The sequence below is a fragment of the Gymnoscopelus braueri genome (assembly GCF_963280865.1).
Source record: "Gymnoscopelus braueri genome assembly, chromosome: 17".
Lineage (NCBI taxonomy): Eukaryota > Metazoa > Chordata > Actinopteri > Myctophiformes > Myctophidae > Gymnoscopelus > Gymnoscopelus braueri.
Window position 1 is genome coordinate 38,525,214 of NC_137617.1, and position 16,532 is coordinate 38,541,745.

At 43.4% G+C, this 16,532-nt stretch overlaps 1 protein-coding gene across 1 annotated transcript in view; it reads right to left on the reverse strand.

The window, feature by feature from the left end:
* The window catches only part of adam12a (ADAM metallopeptidase domain 12a), a gene marked incomplete at its 3' end in the record, with an annotated part of 211,479 nt that overhangs the window by 105,277 nt on the left and 89,670 nt on the right, over positions 1–16,532 (reverse strand). Inside the window, exon 4 of the mRNA XM_080455765.1 lies at positions 9,849–9,927. Coding sequence (XP_080311891.1) covers positions 9,849–9,927 — 79 coding nt within the window. The remainder of the gene's footprint in view (positions 1–9,848; positions 9,928–16,532) is intronic.

Below are 16,532 nucleotides of genomic sequence, written 5' to 3' on the forward strand. Positions count from 1 at the left end.
TACAGTCATCAGAAGCAAGTGGTTCTCAAACTTTTTGCATGTCAAGGACTGGACCCCAAATTGATAGGTATTTGGCCCCGACAGACCCCCATCTGAAAATATTTGCTGCCAGGGAGGGACCCCCGTACAAGATTTGTGTTGTTGAAATAGTTAGTCATAGCCAGGATCGACTACAAGGTCCTTCTAATCACCCACAACTGCATAAATGGACATACCCCTACCCCTCCCTACCTACAGATATTAATTAAGCCCCCACAAACTTCCACCCGCACCCTCAGATCTACGAGCGGATTCCTCCTTAACTCATTGGCCGCCATTATCGCATTAACGCGATCTAATAAATAGCGCGCTTGGCCGCCAGGATCGCATTAATGCGATCTAACGTCTTTATTGATCTTTATGCTCTGATCACGCTATTCTGTTATGAATCAGGCTAAGTTTCGGGTTCCACTTACTTCAACCACCACTGCATCCGGTTCCATGACTTGGGTTCCGTTTTCGGTTTTACATTTTTCCCCCCAGTCATTTTCGACCATAATAGGGAAACAAACGGTTTTTCACACGCTATGAAAAGCGATCGGAGACCTCCCCTCCTATAATCTATGGTCTGGGTGACGAACAGTCATCCCCGTTGTGCATCACAAAGTAATTTTCGCCGATAACAGAATGTGAGACATTTCACTTCCGGTTCATGTGTTTCACTGTGTGAGTGGGTCTGGGAGGGGGCGAGTGTGATCGAGAGGCGATCAAGCTTGGTATGTGCTGCTCTCTGGTGGTGGAACGATCAAAACGATTCAAGTGTCAAGGTAGACTTTCTAGATGTGAATTAAATAACAAAATAACGAAACAAAAAAACACGAAAATCGCTGGCAAGGGCTGCTATGAACGAGGTTTTAACTCTGGCAGTCAATGAGTTAACCCATTGAGACCTGAAGCCGATTCTAAATGTCTCCTAAATCCCAACAGTTTTCTGAAAAACGTATGTTTCTATATCAGTGGTGCTCAATCTTTTTCATGTCAAGGAACCCCAAAATGATATGCATTTGGCCGCGAACCCCCATCAAAATATTTTGTTCCAGGGACCCCCCAGAAGCAAAGATTTGAGTTAAAAATGTTCGCTTTAAAAATATATATATTCAAAGATTTGCACACATTTTCACGATTTTTCAAAAATAGCAGATCTACAAGCTCGTAGCGCGGCACTTGGTGCCGCGCTATGAGCTTGTAGATCTGCTATTTTTGAATAGCCCAAAGTGTAAAATAAGGCTTTTTAGCTCAAATCTACAAATGACACAGTTCCAGGTCTTAATGGGTTAATGTCCCTGGTACAAATCTACGTACTATGGAGGACCGGGCCTTCTGCTCGGCAGTGCCGCGCCTGTGTAACAGCCTCCCTATTGACCTGAGAGCACCACAGACCCTGGACTCTTTTAAAATAGGACTGAAAACCTTTTTGTTTCGGAGGGCATTTTCGTGTTGAATTGTTGCTTAGTCAAATCTGTTTTTAAACCCTGCTTTTTTTTTTTACCTTATATGATTGATGATGTGGTTTACCATGTGGCACTCTGAGATTCCTTCTGAATGAAAAGTGCTTTACAAATAAAATTTATTATATGTATTATAATTATTATAGCGTGGCACCGAGTGCCGCGCTATGAGCTGGCAGATCTGATATTTTTGGAAAAATCGTGAACATTTTGTGCAAATCTTTGAATATACAGTATTTATTTTTTTAAAGCGAACATTTTTAACTCCGATCTGTGCTTCTGGGTGTCCCTGGAACAACATATCTTGAGGTGGTGGTAAAATACATCCATGGAAAAGTTGGAGCACCACTGATATAGCGACATACTATATCTTGTCCCCCCCAAGAACGATTGATATAAAAAATAAAACTCAATTCGAGAGCGGACCCGTATCCTTGACATTCTCCTACGTGTGGAGCCGCAGCCTGCCACACACACACACACACACACACACACACACACACACCTGTACACACATGGAGGGCTGCAGGCATAATATAGAAAGAGAACATTAAGGTCTCTAGCGTGCGGGGGCGCGGCGAGGCGCGGCGCTGGATTTAGTGCACTCGACTTAATGCCACCGCCTCATGTTTCTTTGATGAGGTCATGGCGGTGATGTATCGATACATGAGGGATATGAATAGACTCCGTTCCTATGCTCGCTGCTGGAGGGAAGCCGGGCCTAGAAGCTGACAAAGTCATGTATTCCAGAATAATAAGGAGAGATTAATAGCTGATACCTGGCTTGAGGCGGGAGGAGGCGACGACAATCCATTTATTATTAAAAATAGAAAATACATCTTTAATATCCAAACAAACAATAGGTGTTCCTAATAATAAGATGGCCATTCTCGGGGGTGTTCCCTATATCAGTAGTTCCCAAACTTTGTCATGTCAAGGACCACCCAAAATGGTATGTATTTGGCTGCGGACCCCCACCTCAAAATATTTTAGTTCCAGGGACCGCCCAGAAGCAAAGATTTGAGTTACAAATGTTCGCTTTAAAAATATATATATTCAAAGGTATGAGCTATGAGCTTGTAGATCTGCTATTTTTGAATAGCCAAAGTATAAAAGTTAAAAATTATTGTGATGCTATATATTGACACATTTTGCTGGGGGAGCCCCTGGAAACCCCCCAAGGAAACCCCACTTTTGAGAACCAATACCCTTTATATTAGCACTGGCTCTCAAAATGTGGGGGGGGGGGGGGCTGTTAGTTAATGCCTGTCTGTGAGAGCTTATAGAGCCGAGCAGAAAAAAGGGGGGGAAACCATAAAGCAGACAAATGAACAGGGGAGGAGTGATAGAGTCATGACTAAAGACAACTCCCTAGGATATACCTCGTCTCTGACACCCCGGGACTGAAGCCCTCCAGATCCCCCAGCCTGCTGGAGCCAATATATCAGTCTCCTCCCTGCCCAGCAGTATAAATAAATTCTGCTACGGATCTCTCTCTCTCTCTCTTCTGAGCCTTCTCTTTGTTTCCCAGTTAGAAGGAGGGACCCTCCCAACGAAGAGCCTAGTTCTAGTCATGAGACAGGAATGAAGAAGGGGTGCTGGGGGGGTGCAAAGGGGTGTCTGTTTTTTTGGGTCCAGAGCTAAAACGCAAACCCCGCAAGTTTAACACAGGGTGAGGTACAGGTCACCCTCTCTCTCTCTCCCAATGGGTCCATCCGTTCAAACATCCACTTTGTGCTGCAGCGCGTGCTGCGTAGCGGTATGGCTGTGCTATAGAGCCCGGCCCTCTCAACTGAACCCAGCCTTGGCCTGGTCTGGTCTGGTCTGGTCCGACACTCCCCTCGCTGTCTGTGTGCTATGGCAGTGGGTTCTCAAATATATAAATATATAAAATTTTCATCTCAAGGACCCCCATTTATTTTTTCTTAAATCTTTATCCCACGATTTTGTAACCCATTTTTCACCCAGTGCCAATTGCCTAAGCTTGTAATCCTGGGCGCTACTCTCCCTCTGACAGCCTGGGGAGAGCCCAGAACTGAGCTCATGCTTCCTTCAACGCATGAGGAGTGAGCAGGCCGCTTCTTATCAGGTAGGACGTAGCGCGTGGAAGGAACACGTTATTCCAACCAGTTCCTTTCCCCTCCATCAGGCGCCTCGGCTGACCAGGGGGAGGCAGTATAGAGACCAGGATTACTGCATGTTTTTTGTGAGGGTACCTACCCAAGGGGACACGGGGAGAACATGCAAACTCCATATATCTCAAGGACCCCCAAATTGATGTATCTGGCCACGGACCCCCCATCTGAAAATATTGTGTGCAAGAGACCCCACAAGAGAAGATGTTTTGTGCTTGTTAATGATTTTCTAAATTATTCTAATATTCTCAACATTTTTCGAGATCTTTCAAAATGTTTCAAAAATGTTTCTAACAGCCGAGGTATAAAGTAGCATGTTACATTAACCCATTAAGACCGGGGGAAAGCATCCGTGTCATTTTGATGCGACGCATTGTGAGCTTGTAGATCTGCTATTTTCAAATGGCCGAAATGTATATAGGGCTGTAGTGGGTAATGTGTGTTTTGTAATATTAATCCAAATCTACAAAGTAACTAGTAACTAAAGTTTTCAAATAACTGTAGTGGAGTAAAAGTACAATATTTGCCTCTGAGATGTAGTGGAGTAGGAGTAAAAGTACTGAAAACTGGAAATACTCTAGTAAAGTAAAAATACCTTATACCTTATAAATACCATACTTGAGTAAATGTACTTTAGTTACTTTACACCACTGCTGAACACAGTACCAGCACTGTGCAGGTCAGAGAGCTGTGTGTGGTGCGTGTGCGTGTGCGTGTGCGTGTGCGTGTATGCGTGTGCGTGTGCGTGTGTGCGTGCGTGCGTGCGTGTGTGAACACAAGTGGATTTATAGTGAAAGTAGAAAGGAGTGTATCATTAGTGTAGTCTGGTCTGGTCTGGCTCCACTCAGCACAGCCCTGGCCTGGATTTCATCCTTGGGCAGTTTGAGAGCTGAGAGAGAGGCAATGGCTGCCACGAAAAGCCTGATTATTATTTCGTAATGACTGAATTGCAAAGTGTCTGGACCGACTCCGACGTGACTCGGTATCTTTTCCATGCAGTGGTTCAAATCCTCCACCTGCTCGCCTGATGATTCGCCGGGGATTTGGTCATCGTTGTGCAGTTTTTGGGAAAGCAATTAGATGGCTCATTTTTTGGGGTTCCAGATCATCCAGAGAGCATAATTGTAGACAGTCCCTTTTTTTTTACAAAACAGTTGGCCTACTTAGGACTTGAAATCCACAACAGAGAGAGATTAAACCATTAAGACCGGGAACGCATCTGTGTGTAATTTTAAGATTTCTTTGGGCTATTCAAAAATAGCAGATATACAAGCTCATAGCGCGGCACCGAGTGCCGCGCTATGAGCTTGTAGATCTGCAAGCGAACATTTGTAACTCAAATCTTTGCTTCTGGGGATTCTACACATGTCTTCTAAATCCTAAACTGTTTTCTTTTTATTATTTTACTTATGTCGCTATATAATCAGTGGTTCTCAAACTTTTTTCATGTCAAAATTATATGTATTTGGCCACGGACCCTCATCTCAAAATATGTTGTTCCAGGGACCCCCCAGAAGCAAAGATTTGAGTTACAAAATGTTCACTTTAAAAAATATATATATTCAAAGTTTTGCACAACATTTTTTGTGCAAGATTTGCACACAAAATAGTGCGGCACTCAGTGCCGCACTATTTTTGAATAGCCAAAGAAATCTAAAATGACACAGATGCGTTCCCGGTCTTAATGGGTTAATGTAATTCAATAATGGTCCAGCCCACACAGCAGTGCACTGAACAATATTTTCCACCCCGTCTTTGGGACAGTGCCTTGCCATCCCTGGCTGGGGATGCCAGCTCAGCACAATCGCTGCCATTCCAGAGCAACATTGGTTCTCAAGGTCACCCATATGGGTCCTTCAGGGGGGTTCCAGCGGGTCCCCAGTACCCAGTTAGTTAATACTACTGTATACCTCGGCTGTTAGAAAATAACACATTTTGAAAGATCTTGAAAAATGTTGAGAATTTTGGGATTTTGGAATAAATCATTAACACATTGAATGCCAATCGCGTAGATCTACGCGAACCTATTTAAAGCCGCAGCGTGCCAGTCGCGTAGATCTACGCGAACCGCCGATTCCCATTGTAATCGCCCAAGGTGCACTTTCCGAATTTTTTTGATCCATTTCCGTTTCCGGTTTCCGGTCGGAAACGGAATTATTCGGGTTCCGGTTTTTTCGATCGTATCCGCTTCCTGTCTGGGATCCTGTTTAAAACTCGATTTTCTCGCTTGTTGTTTTTCTCCTCGCTGATCACTGTTTAGCGTGTATCGGCTGTAGCTTCAAGATGGCGGCTCGCATTTGGAAACTGTTTTCGCTGCCCGTTTCTCACGGATCCGCTGTGTGTTTAGAACCAAATGAACGCGCACTTTTAACTTATTTAGCGAGGTCTGTGGCGACATGATAAAAACAAAAAAACAACAATAAAACGCTGGCACTGGTGAGTACATTATGAGATTAAACTCTGGCATGGAATGTGTTAACAAGCACAAATCTTCTCTTGTGGGGGTCTTGTACTTTTACTCAAGTACATTTTTAATTCCGGACTTTTACTTGTAACAGAGTATTTCTACATTGCAGTATTGATACTTTTACAAAAACAGTAAAAAACAATGTGTTTTTTTCCACCACTGGTGTTCAGAGACCAAGTCCTGTGAAGGTCACTGTGGAGACTGGGATCTGTCACCGCATTAATTTCAAGGACCCCCAGTTTGATATGCATTAGGCCAGTGGTTCTCAAAATGGGGTCCCTGACGGGGTTAAAGGGGGTCCCTAACGAAATGAGTTAATATAGCATCAAAATCACTTAAACCACCTCTACCCTATATATACATTGTGCTATTTTCAAGAAATCTTGAAAAGGCTAATCTTGTATGGGGGTTCCTGGCACAAAGTATTTTCAGATGCGGCAAATACCTATCAATTTGGTGGTCCTTCACATGAAAACGTTTGAGAACGACTGCATTAGGTCAAGGACCCCCAATCTTGGACCCCGATTTAGACAGTAAAATCCTCACTGTTTATGTTACTCTCAGAGTTAGAAAACCCATAAGGGTCCTGAATTTGGACCCCTGGTGGTCCCCGGACCCCACGTTGAGAAAGAGTGACCCCGTGCTGTACACCTCTCTGTCCAAGACACATGGTGCAACCACCTGAATTCGAACCCGGGTCTCCCTCCCGCACGGGAAACATCCACCACTCAGCCAAAAAGAAATCCCCCCCTGGCCAAGTGAGATATTTATGGAAGGCCAAATACGCTGAGTAAAGATTTAACCCATTAACCCATTCAATCCGGGAAAGAATCTGTGTCATTTTTAGATTTATTTGTCTATTCAAAAATAGCAGAAATAGCAAGCTGATCGCACTACGAGCTTGTAGATCTGCTATTTTTGAAAAATTGTGAAAGTTTGTGCAAATCTTTGAATACATTTCTTTTTAAAGCAAACATTTGTAACTCAAATCTTTGCTTCTGGGGATTCTACAAATGTCTTCTAAAAAGCTTTTTGGGGAAAAAAAACTTATGTTGCCCCCCCCCCCCGCCCCATCTAAAAATATATTTTTCCAGGGAACCCCAGAAGCAAAGATTTGAGTTAAATTAAGATTTGCACACATTTTCACTTTTTTTTTTCTTCAAAAATAGCAAATCTACAAGCTATTTTTGAATAGCCAAAGACATCTAAAATGACACAGATGCATTCTCGGATTGAATGGGTTAAAATAAAAGTCTTGAAATGCAAGCTTTTCTCCCCCCTTTGCAATTCCCCTGTCCTCTGGCCAAGGGAGATGTTAGCCTTCTGGTACATATAGGCACCTTGGAGAATTGAAGAGGCCGGACAGAACTTCAACAGATGCACTTTTGATGAGTACGATTTTTTTTATCACACAGGGAACAGGCTCAGAAATTCAAACTGAAATAGCGAAATATTTCAAAGGACAACTTCAACCATTTTCAGCCCATCTTCATATAACTGGTCCTCTCTTTATGCTCATTATAAGATTTCTGTCAACTGGCTCTGTGTCTCAGAGGAGGGCTGTAGACAGTTCAGAAACCTGCCTACCAGTGACATCATCTTGGCCCTCTCCTGTTCATTCTATACATTCTCCCCCTCAATGATTCTATACATGTACTCCTCCTCGGACAGATCCTTCGCCCACCATGGCCTCCGTTTTCACTGCTACGCCGACGACACACAGCTCTACCTCCCTTCCAAAACCATTACTGCTACCACCCACTCCACCCTCACCACCTGTCTGACTGACATTAAAACCTGGGTGCAAAAAAACTTCCTGAAACTCAACTGCAATAAATCCGAAGTCCTCATTATTGATCCCACCCTCTCCTTCCGATCCCACGCCAACCAGATTACCAAAACAGCCGTCTTCCACCTCCGAAACCTCGCCCGCCTCCGTCCCACGCTATCCCAAACTGCTGCAGAGACACTCATCCATGTCTTCATCACATTCAGACTCGACTACTCAGTGTTGATTTCGTCGACTAAAACTATGACGAAAAATGTCCGTCGACTACCTTTTTTTCACAGACGAAAACGAAATAAAAACGAAATAAAAACTAAGCCACGATGACTAAAACTAAGACTAAATATATTGACAATTTCGTCAACAAATAAAAACTAGACTAAAATGTTAGGGAGGGACTAGTGGAGCAGAGATCCAGTAGAACTAAAAGACAAGTCATTTTATGTTTGGTTGTGCTCGGGTGTTGCGCTCTGAAAAAAAAAAAAATCTTATGATATTTAGTCAACTAAAACAAGACAAAAATGTTAACGTTTCAGATGACTAAAATATGACTAAAACTAAATGGATTTTTCTATGACTAAATCAAAATGTGCTGTCAAAAACAACACTGCGACTACTGCAATAGCCTCCTTTACGGCGCCACCTCCAAAGTTCTCTGGAAACTTCAATATGTGCAAAACTCTGCTGCCCGCCTCCTCGCCAGAACCCGATCCAGAGACCACATCACAACCAGTCCTCCACGACCTTCACTGGCTCCCAGTAAAACACAGAATAGATGTCAAAATACTCATCACCACCTACAAGGCCCTCAATATAACCAGAAGCAAACCTCCTGGACTTCCCCCCAGAAAACAAACAAACACACCTGGGGTGACGGGGCTTTGTCAGTTGCAGCCCCCTCCCTTTGGAACCCACTCCCACCTCACATCAAAGCCTCCCTCAAAACCCACCTCTTCAGACTTGCTTTCCCCACCTAACTAAAACCAAATCTCCCTTTCTGCTTCTTAGTTTTAGCTTAATCATGCTTTAAGCCTTTTAACTTTTTTCGCTCCTAATAAAGTTGTTTATTTTGAGCACCACTGATATAGAAACATATGTTTTTTTTTTCAGAATACTGTTGGGATTTAGAAGACATTTGTAGAATTGGCTTCAGGTCTTAATGGGTTAAGGACTGAGTTCACTAACCCAACTAAGCATGTATATCTTTTGGAGATGTTTTAAGCTTTATACATTATAAAAGACCCCGAGCTGTTCTTCTGTGACTCTGGGCCTCCTGTCGTTTCATGCAATATGAATGTGTGAGAGCAAGGCACTCACTCACCTACACATAAAGAGTATCTTTACGTGCAAAGACTGCCCACCTTCCTCCTGACAATTTTAGAGTCGGTACATCAATGTTTCCTCATTTCCACATTGTCCCAAAATAGAGACACCATAGAAGAAGCAAAAAAGGCTAGCAGCATAAGACATGAGGCCAAGATTCATGTCTTCAGCTTCAAATGCAAATGGCAACGTGGGCAGAGAGGAAACAGTTTTTATATCACAGCATCACATACTTATAAGTATTTCAGTGCTTCCCGAACAATGAGCCGGGTCCTATTTTGGGGTCGCAGACCTATTTTTATGAGTAAATATATATTTTTTCATGTATGAAAGAATGTCATGCATTTTCAAAAGATAACACAATTCCAGTTAAATAGCACTTTAAAGAAAAATAGCAGATCTACAATATCACAAACAAGTCACAACGTAACTTGTACAGCTTGTAGATCTGTGAGTTAGTATCTGTGTAGATTAAATAGGGCTCAAGTGGTTAATTCATAATGTATTTTTGGTACGTTTAGGTCCTGGCCGGGCGGGGACACATGCATATCCTTTGGGACTCCAGCTGAAAAGGTTTTGGTGAAACACCGGTATGTGTCAGCGGCACAGAACAGAATCAGAAGTCACCCCATGCAGTCGAGAACACATACCGTGAAATTGTGAGAGTCTGTGACGGCGCTGCCATCCTCCAGGTAATGGGTTTCTGTATAGTGACTGGCAAATAGGCCCCTGTGATGGACACACAAAAGAGACAAAAGACAACTTATGAGCAGGGGTAGTAGTGGAGGAGGGGAGTGGTGCAGGGGAGTGACGCCCCACAACTAAAAAAAAAATAGGATTTTGGTTTTGGTCAATTGATTAAACCACTTGAACCCCAGCATCCATTTTCTGGGGCCAAAAATAGCAAGGTCAGCTTGTAGATCGGCTATTTTTGATAGATGGATCCCCAAGTTGCACATTAATTGTTCTCTGGGGTCTATCTGTCAATACGGTTTCCCTGTGTGATTGTGTGTGTGTGTGTGTGTGTGTGTGTGTGTGTGTGTGTGTGTGTGTGTGTGTGTGTGTGTGTGTGTGTGTGTGTGTGTGTGTGTGTGTGTGTGTGTGTGTGTGTCTGTGTGTGTGTTTACGTGTTGCAACAGTTATGAGTTAATGCGTCGAGGGAGTCGTGTTTGAGCACGTTTAGCCTGTTAAACAGTCGCATGACATTCAGCTCCAAGACATGTCCTTGATGGAATCCAACCGGTTATCGCCAAAGACATGTGGATGGCACATGCATGCACATTGCACACACACACACACAGACACGCATTGCACGCATGTTAAAAAAGTAATAGCACATGTAAAAGCTCCAGAACACTGTCTCATCTGCAATTTTTTAACGTGTTTTTAGAGGGCATAAGAGGTTAAAATGTGCCATTGTGTGGGTACATTTTTTATACTTTTAAGAGTTTAATGGACACTCAGGATTTCGCTGTGGAGACAGACATTGAAATCACATTGTGTCTAGATGGTCATGTTGATGTTCAAGTCCCTGTCTGGCCCGCATGCAGCAGACCTAATTAAGACTTCAGAAACACATCATTTTATTTGGCTCTGGCGCTGGCCGCCGTGGCCTTGCTTTGATCGCAATGATTATTTCCAGGTCTTTTTGGCTGTGCGTTCTGGACCCTGAGAGGTATAAAAGGAAGGGGTGGGGGGGGGGGGGAGCGGGTGCGGGTGTCGGGGGGAGGGAGGAGGACCCATCATGTCTCACACTGACAGGTCCCAAACAAAACAAAGTGGTCACCATGCAGTTGTTACAGCTGACACACACACTCCTCCAGCTGGGCCGGCTGGCTGTCGGCTGCACGGAGTGAGGTCACTGAGAAGAGCTGTACCTAAAGCTGTACCTCCTATAAGGTCTGTTTCCTCTGCTGTGGATTAACACCACCGACCCAATCATCTGCCCGGCGTCCCGCGGTGTGTGACACTGTACAGCGGCCCGGCGCACTCACAGGCATGTGCACGGCAGGCACGCTACGGTCGCACACAAACACATACAAATCCTCGCAGTCGGGCGGTAACCTTGTATGTCCAAAACTTTTATGGAAATGGAAAAATAAACCTGTGTTATAATGGATTCCATGTAGTTTTTTTTATGAAAAAACAAACAAAAAGCATCAAAAAGTATCAACTCAGACTGGAAAAAAAATGTTGTATGGCCAAATCCTATTATGCATCTTGATTTTTTTTAATCATTACCGGCTATTTTCGCTGCACAACATGCTTCCATAGAAGACATGCTGGCTTCTATGGAATCTAAATGACTGAAATCAGTCGTGGCGACTGAGAACTTTAATCCATGCGTGGAGATACAAGGTTTCTGCCCGACAGCGACGAAAAGGCACATTGCGCTTTCCAAAGCACACACACACACACACACACGCGCAATAAATGTTCTCTCCTCCTCCCACATCCTTGAATGCATTCTTTACACCAATAAGCACGCACACGCACGCACACACACACACACACACACACACACACACACACACACACACACACACACACACACACACACACACACACACACACACACACACACACACACACACACACACACACACACACACACACACACACACACACACACACACACACACACACAAACACACACACACACCAAAAATCAGCAACACATGCTGTAATAATCAGCCCCACCAGGGGTTCCCCGTTCCATCTCTGATCTCACTTCATCCCTGGATGTTGATACCGTCCCCCCCCCACCCCACCCCCTGCGTCCCGCCCCCCCCCCAGCTGGTTGCCCATGTTTCTACCTGGGCTCTGTGCCAGAGAGAGGAGGAGGAGGAGGAGGGGGTGTTCACACACTGAAGCCCGATTCATACTTCATCGCGCGGTGGAGAGTTGCTCCGAGAATAGCTGACCTGCAAGCTCACGGCGCGTTGCGTCCAGTAGGTTCTGCTATTCTCGTCCGTTCTTCTCAGTGCAGCGACACCGTCGCGCTACGGGGCGTAAATTAGCCCATTAAGGCCGCGAGGTTCCGATTCTACAAAATGTCTTCTAAATCCTAACAGTTTTCTGAAAAACTTATGTTACTATATCAGTGGTTCTCAAACTTTTCCATGTCAAGGACCTCCAAAATGATATGTATTTGGCCGCCGACCCCCATCTCAAAACATTTTGTTCCAAGGTCTCCCGAATGCAAAGATTTGAGTTAAAAATGTTCGCATTAAAAAAATATATATATTCAAAGATTTGCACACATTTTCAAGATTTTTCAAAAAGAGCAGATCTACAAGCTCATAGCGCGGCACTCGGTGCCGCGCTATGAGCTTGTATATCTGCTAATTTTGAATAGCCAAGGTATAAAATAATAGTTTTAAGTGGTTACACAGATGCGTTCCCGGTTTTCATGGGTTAGGATCTGAATGGCGCGGTGTGGGTGAGAGGAAGGGCAGCCAACATCCCAGCATCCTCTTTAATTTACGTTTGCACCAGCGCCACAAATCCAGCTCTAGTGACGGAAGGTGGAATATTAAAAAAAGCTAAACAGCCAGGCAGTGACGGAGACTTTTGAGATGATTTATTATGCTCTCTTGGATGCATATATTCTCTCTCTAAAAGGATCCGGTAACCTCAACAGAGTCACCTTATTATAGGCTAATTTGCTAGGTTTTAAAAAGTGGGGGCCAGGGGGGCCAGAACGACAAGAAAAAGTAGCTAGTGACGGGAATGGGAATTATTGTTCTTTACTAAAGAGAAGTGAAGACAACTAAAGACTTTCCCTTTAGTTAGAATCTGTCAGCAACGTGCCATGTATTTTTCGGCACGCATCTTTGTGTCAAATGGACCTGACTACCTGTACCATGGACTTGTTTGAGATCGTGCCACCGTGGCACCAAATTGCGGTGTTCATTGTTCATAATTGCACTAAAGTACATACACATTACACAGACATGTATTTATTTTTAACAAAAGCTGAAGATAAACAAAAAATCACACCCAGTGTGAAGAGAGTGGTGCCTTTCATGAGTTCATTTCATTAGTTACTTTTGACAGACTTTGATGACTTCAAAGTATTTTTACTCATTTTAAGTACTTTAAAATGTTTTTACTCATTTTTACGTGTTTTTACTCATTTTAACATCTTTTAAGTATTTTTACTCATTTTAAGTATTTTTACTCATTTTAAGTATTTTTACTCATTTTAAGTATTTTTACTCAAAAGTGTGTGTGTGTGTGTGTGTGTGTGTGTGTGTGTGTGTGTGTGTGTGTGTGTGTGTGTGTGTATAATTAGTGTAACTGGTTGCATCTTTGTGTTGCAATCAGCCGCAGCTGTTGAGGCTGTGCTCAAACATACAGAGGGGCCGTGCTCATACGGACGGACGGACACACTACACAGACAAAGTCAGTCCTTGGAGTGGCTAGCACCACTCAAAAACAACAACAACTAAAACTACAGGGCGGCAGTAGAGTGGCCAGTAGAGCGGCCGGATGCGTTCCCAGTTCGATCCCGGGCTCCCCCAGAGTTAGTGTTGAAGTGTCCTTGAGCAAGACGCTGAACCACCTAATTACTCCCGATGAGCAGGTTGGTGCCTTGCATGGTTTCCTCCATGCCATCGGTGTGTGAATGGGTGAACGTAACGCACAAACTATGTACAGCGGTTTGGATAAAGTGCTAAATGGTGCTATATAAATGCACCATTTACCATTTATATAAATGCACCATTTAAACTAAAACCGGTTATGGCACGGTCAGAAAATAAACAGCAGTCTACTGTAGCGTCTGTGTCATTACACATCCAGTAGGCTATAAACATATTAAGCTACAACGAACACAACCAGATGGCAGATAATGAATGCAGAGAGAGAGAGAGAGAGCACACACTTTGTCCACTCACTGTCTGTCATCAGAAATGACAAATGTGAAAGCTTGTCGTATAAATTGACGAGAAAAGAAACTGCAGCAATGTATACAATTCCAGAGTCCTTGAGACAGAAGAGTTGCATCAATGACGGGGGTCAGAAAGTCGGCGTTCGTGGTCTGATGGGAGTGAAACGGAGATGGCACAACTGTTTCCATCTCCCAATGGCTCTGTACAATGCTGCAGATTGGTCGACAGGAGTATGCATGCATACAATTTCTGAGAAAACGTAATAATAAAGTAGTTTGGGGGCAGACCCCATGACCAATATTTGTATCAAGTTTGGAGTCAACTGGACAACTGGTGTGCTAAATTCTTCATAGCAGGTTTAAGAGTACAAGGTCACGACCATAGACTGTATAAAAGAGATGGACAAAGCCACCCCTCTGCTTTCTACAGACCGAAAATTAAGCCTATTGTTTGGCTGTGTGCAATCCGCCATCTTTAAAGGTAGGGTAAGTGATTTGCGTTGGTTAAAATAATTGTTAAATAGCTCTATATTCTGATAGTACTCATTGCTATAGAGTGTTTGTTCAGTATTAGGAGTCTCCTTGTCTCTCCACCTCTTTATTAAACAGAAAATGCATTTTCGTTTCAGTTTCAGTTTCATTTCCAAATTTAGCCAACCAGGACAGAGAACTCAATCAGGATACAGATTAAACAAGTGAAATTGGAAGTGATGACACTAAGAAATGAGCATGCAAAATTGGAACTGGAACACTATACAAATTAAGCTTAAAAATCGGTACTTTCTCCTGATTGGCTGAGATTTTGACACCTACCGAAAAATGTATTTTCTGTTTATTAAAGAGCTGGAGAGATGGGGAGACTCCTGTTACTGAAAAAACACTCCATAGCAATGATTACTATCAGAATATAGTATTTTAACCTTTTAACAAAATACTTTTTGTTTTATCCAAAAAATATCACTTACCCTACCTTTAATATATAGAATCGAGCACGTCGGCGATCAAACACTATTGCTTGAGACCAAAGCGGGGGGCGGGTCAACCAGACATGTGACCAGGGAACCGGAAAACAATCCCCAAAGAATGCTACTGGTTGGGTAGCTTGTCAATCAAGAGCGGGGGCGTGGAATGAATGCTATTGGTTGTGTAGGTTGTCAATCAAATCATCCCGCCCCTCCTGGAGCATAGCCTACTTTATCGTCAATTTTAGAATAAATGGGACCATAATTTAGCAAAACGCATATCATGATGATTGAAAGGAGACTTTAAACTAGCGACTGGAGGCATATAGTATTTATGCCAATTTTTATTAAGGTAAGAAAATCTAGTCTAAAGTTCGTGAAAAACCCATCCGCTTACAATGAGAGAATATTCTTTCTGACACCTGCAGGCCACCTACAGGCCATTCATATGAACTGTCTCTCTTCCGTATCGGCCTCATTGTAAATATGTCAGGCTGGCCCCTTGGGCACGACGCACAGCACAATGCATAGGGAGCTTGCAAATCGATCGGCCATTTTAATTTCTTCTTATTTTTTAAGCCATTTTGCAAGGGGGGGGGGGGCACAGCCAGAGGCTATTTGGGGGTCCATGGCATGGAACAGTTTGGACACCCCCTGGACTAATTGATTTTAGGCTGTTTCTATAAATATTTTAATTTCTAATCCCATTATTTCATGCAATTGATAAAAGGATCTCTCCATTCCCAATGCCAGCAGCACATCCCATTATTATTGTGCACATCTTCTCACTGATTGCTATGGATTATACTGTGTAAGCTAATCACTGATAGAACATATCACATGGAACATGCTGTATAGATTGATATTGAACGCCTCTTCTTCTCCACGCTGTATGCATGGCTGCGGCGTGAAAGTGGCTTAATAGAATAAGTCTCAGCAGCCGGAGGAGGAGGTCCAATCCATTTTCTGTGAGAGTGCCTGACGTCGCGTATCGCCCACAGCTGTTCAATTCAATTTAGGCTCTCCTGTACGCTATAGGTCTTAAATCACGTCACACTGTTTAGCCACCACGACCACACCACTGTGCTGATAGCAGTGGAACAGGTTACAGCCACAGGTTTTCAACCAGGGAGGGCAATGATTGGAAAGGAAAAACTCATGAACTAAATGACTCCATAAGACTAATTTATTGTGACGGTTTAAACACTTTCAACCTGGTGCCCTTAATTTGAAAACGTCAAATTAATTAAACATTTCACATTTTGCAGCCAGAGGCTATATAGCCTACGGCTAGTTGGAGGGATCCTTGCACCGAACGGTCTGAGAACATTAGCCAAAAATGAGCCGATCTACAAGCTCACAACGTGTCACATAGTGAGCTTGTAGGTCGGGTATTTATGGCGAAGAGATATGGTGTTGTAGACAGTAAAAAGCGGACCAAGTACAGAGACAACTCAGATCCATGAACTATAGAGGGT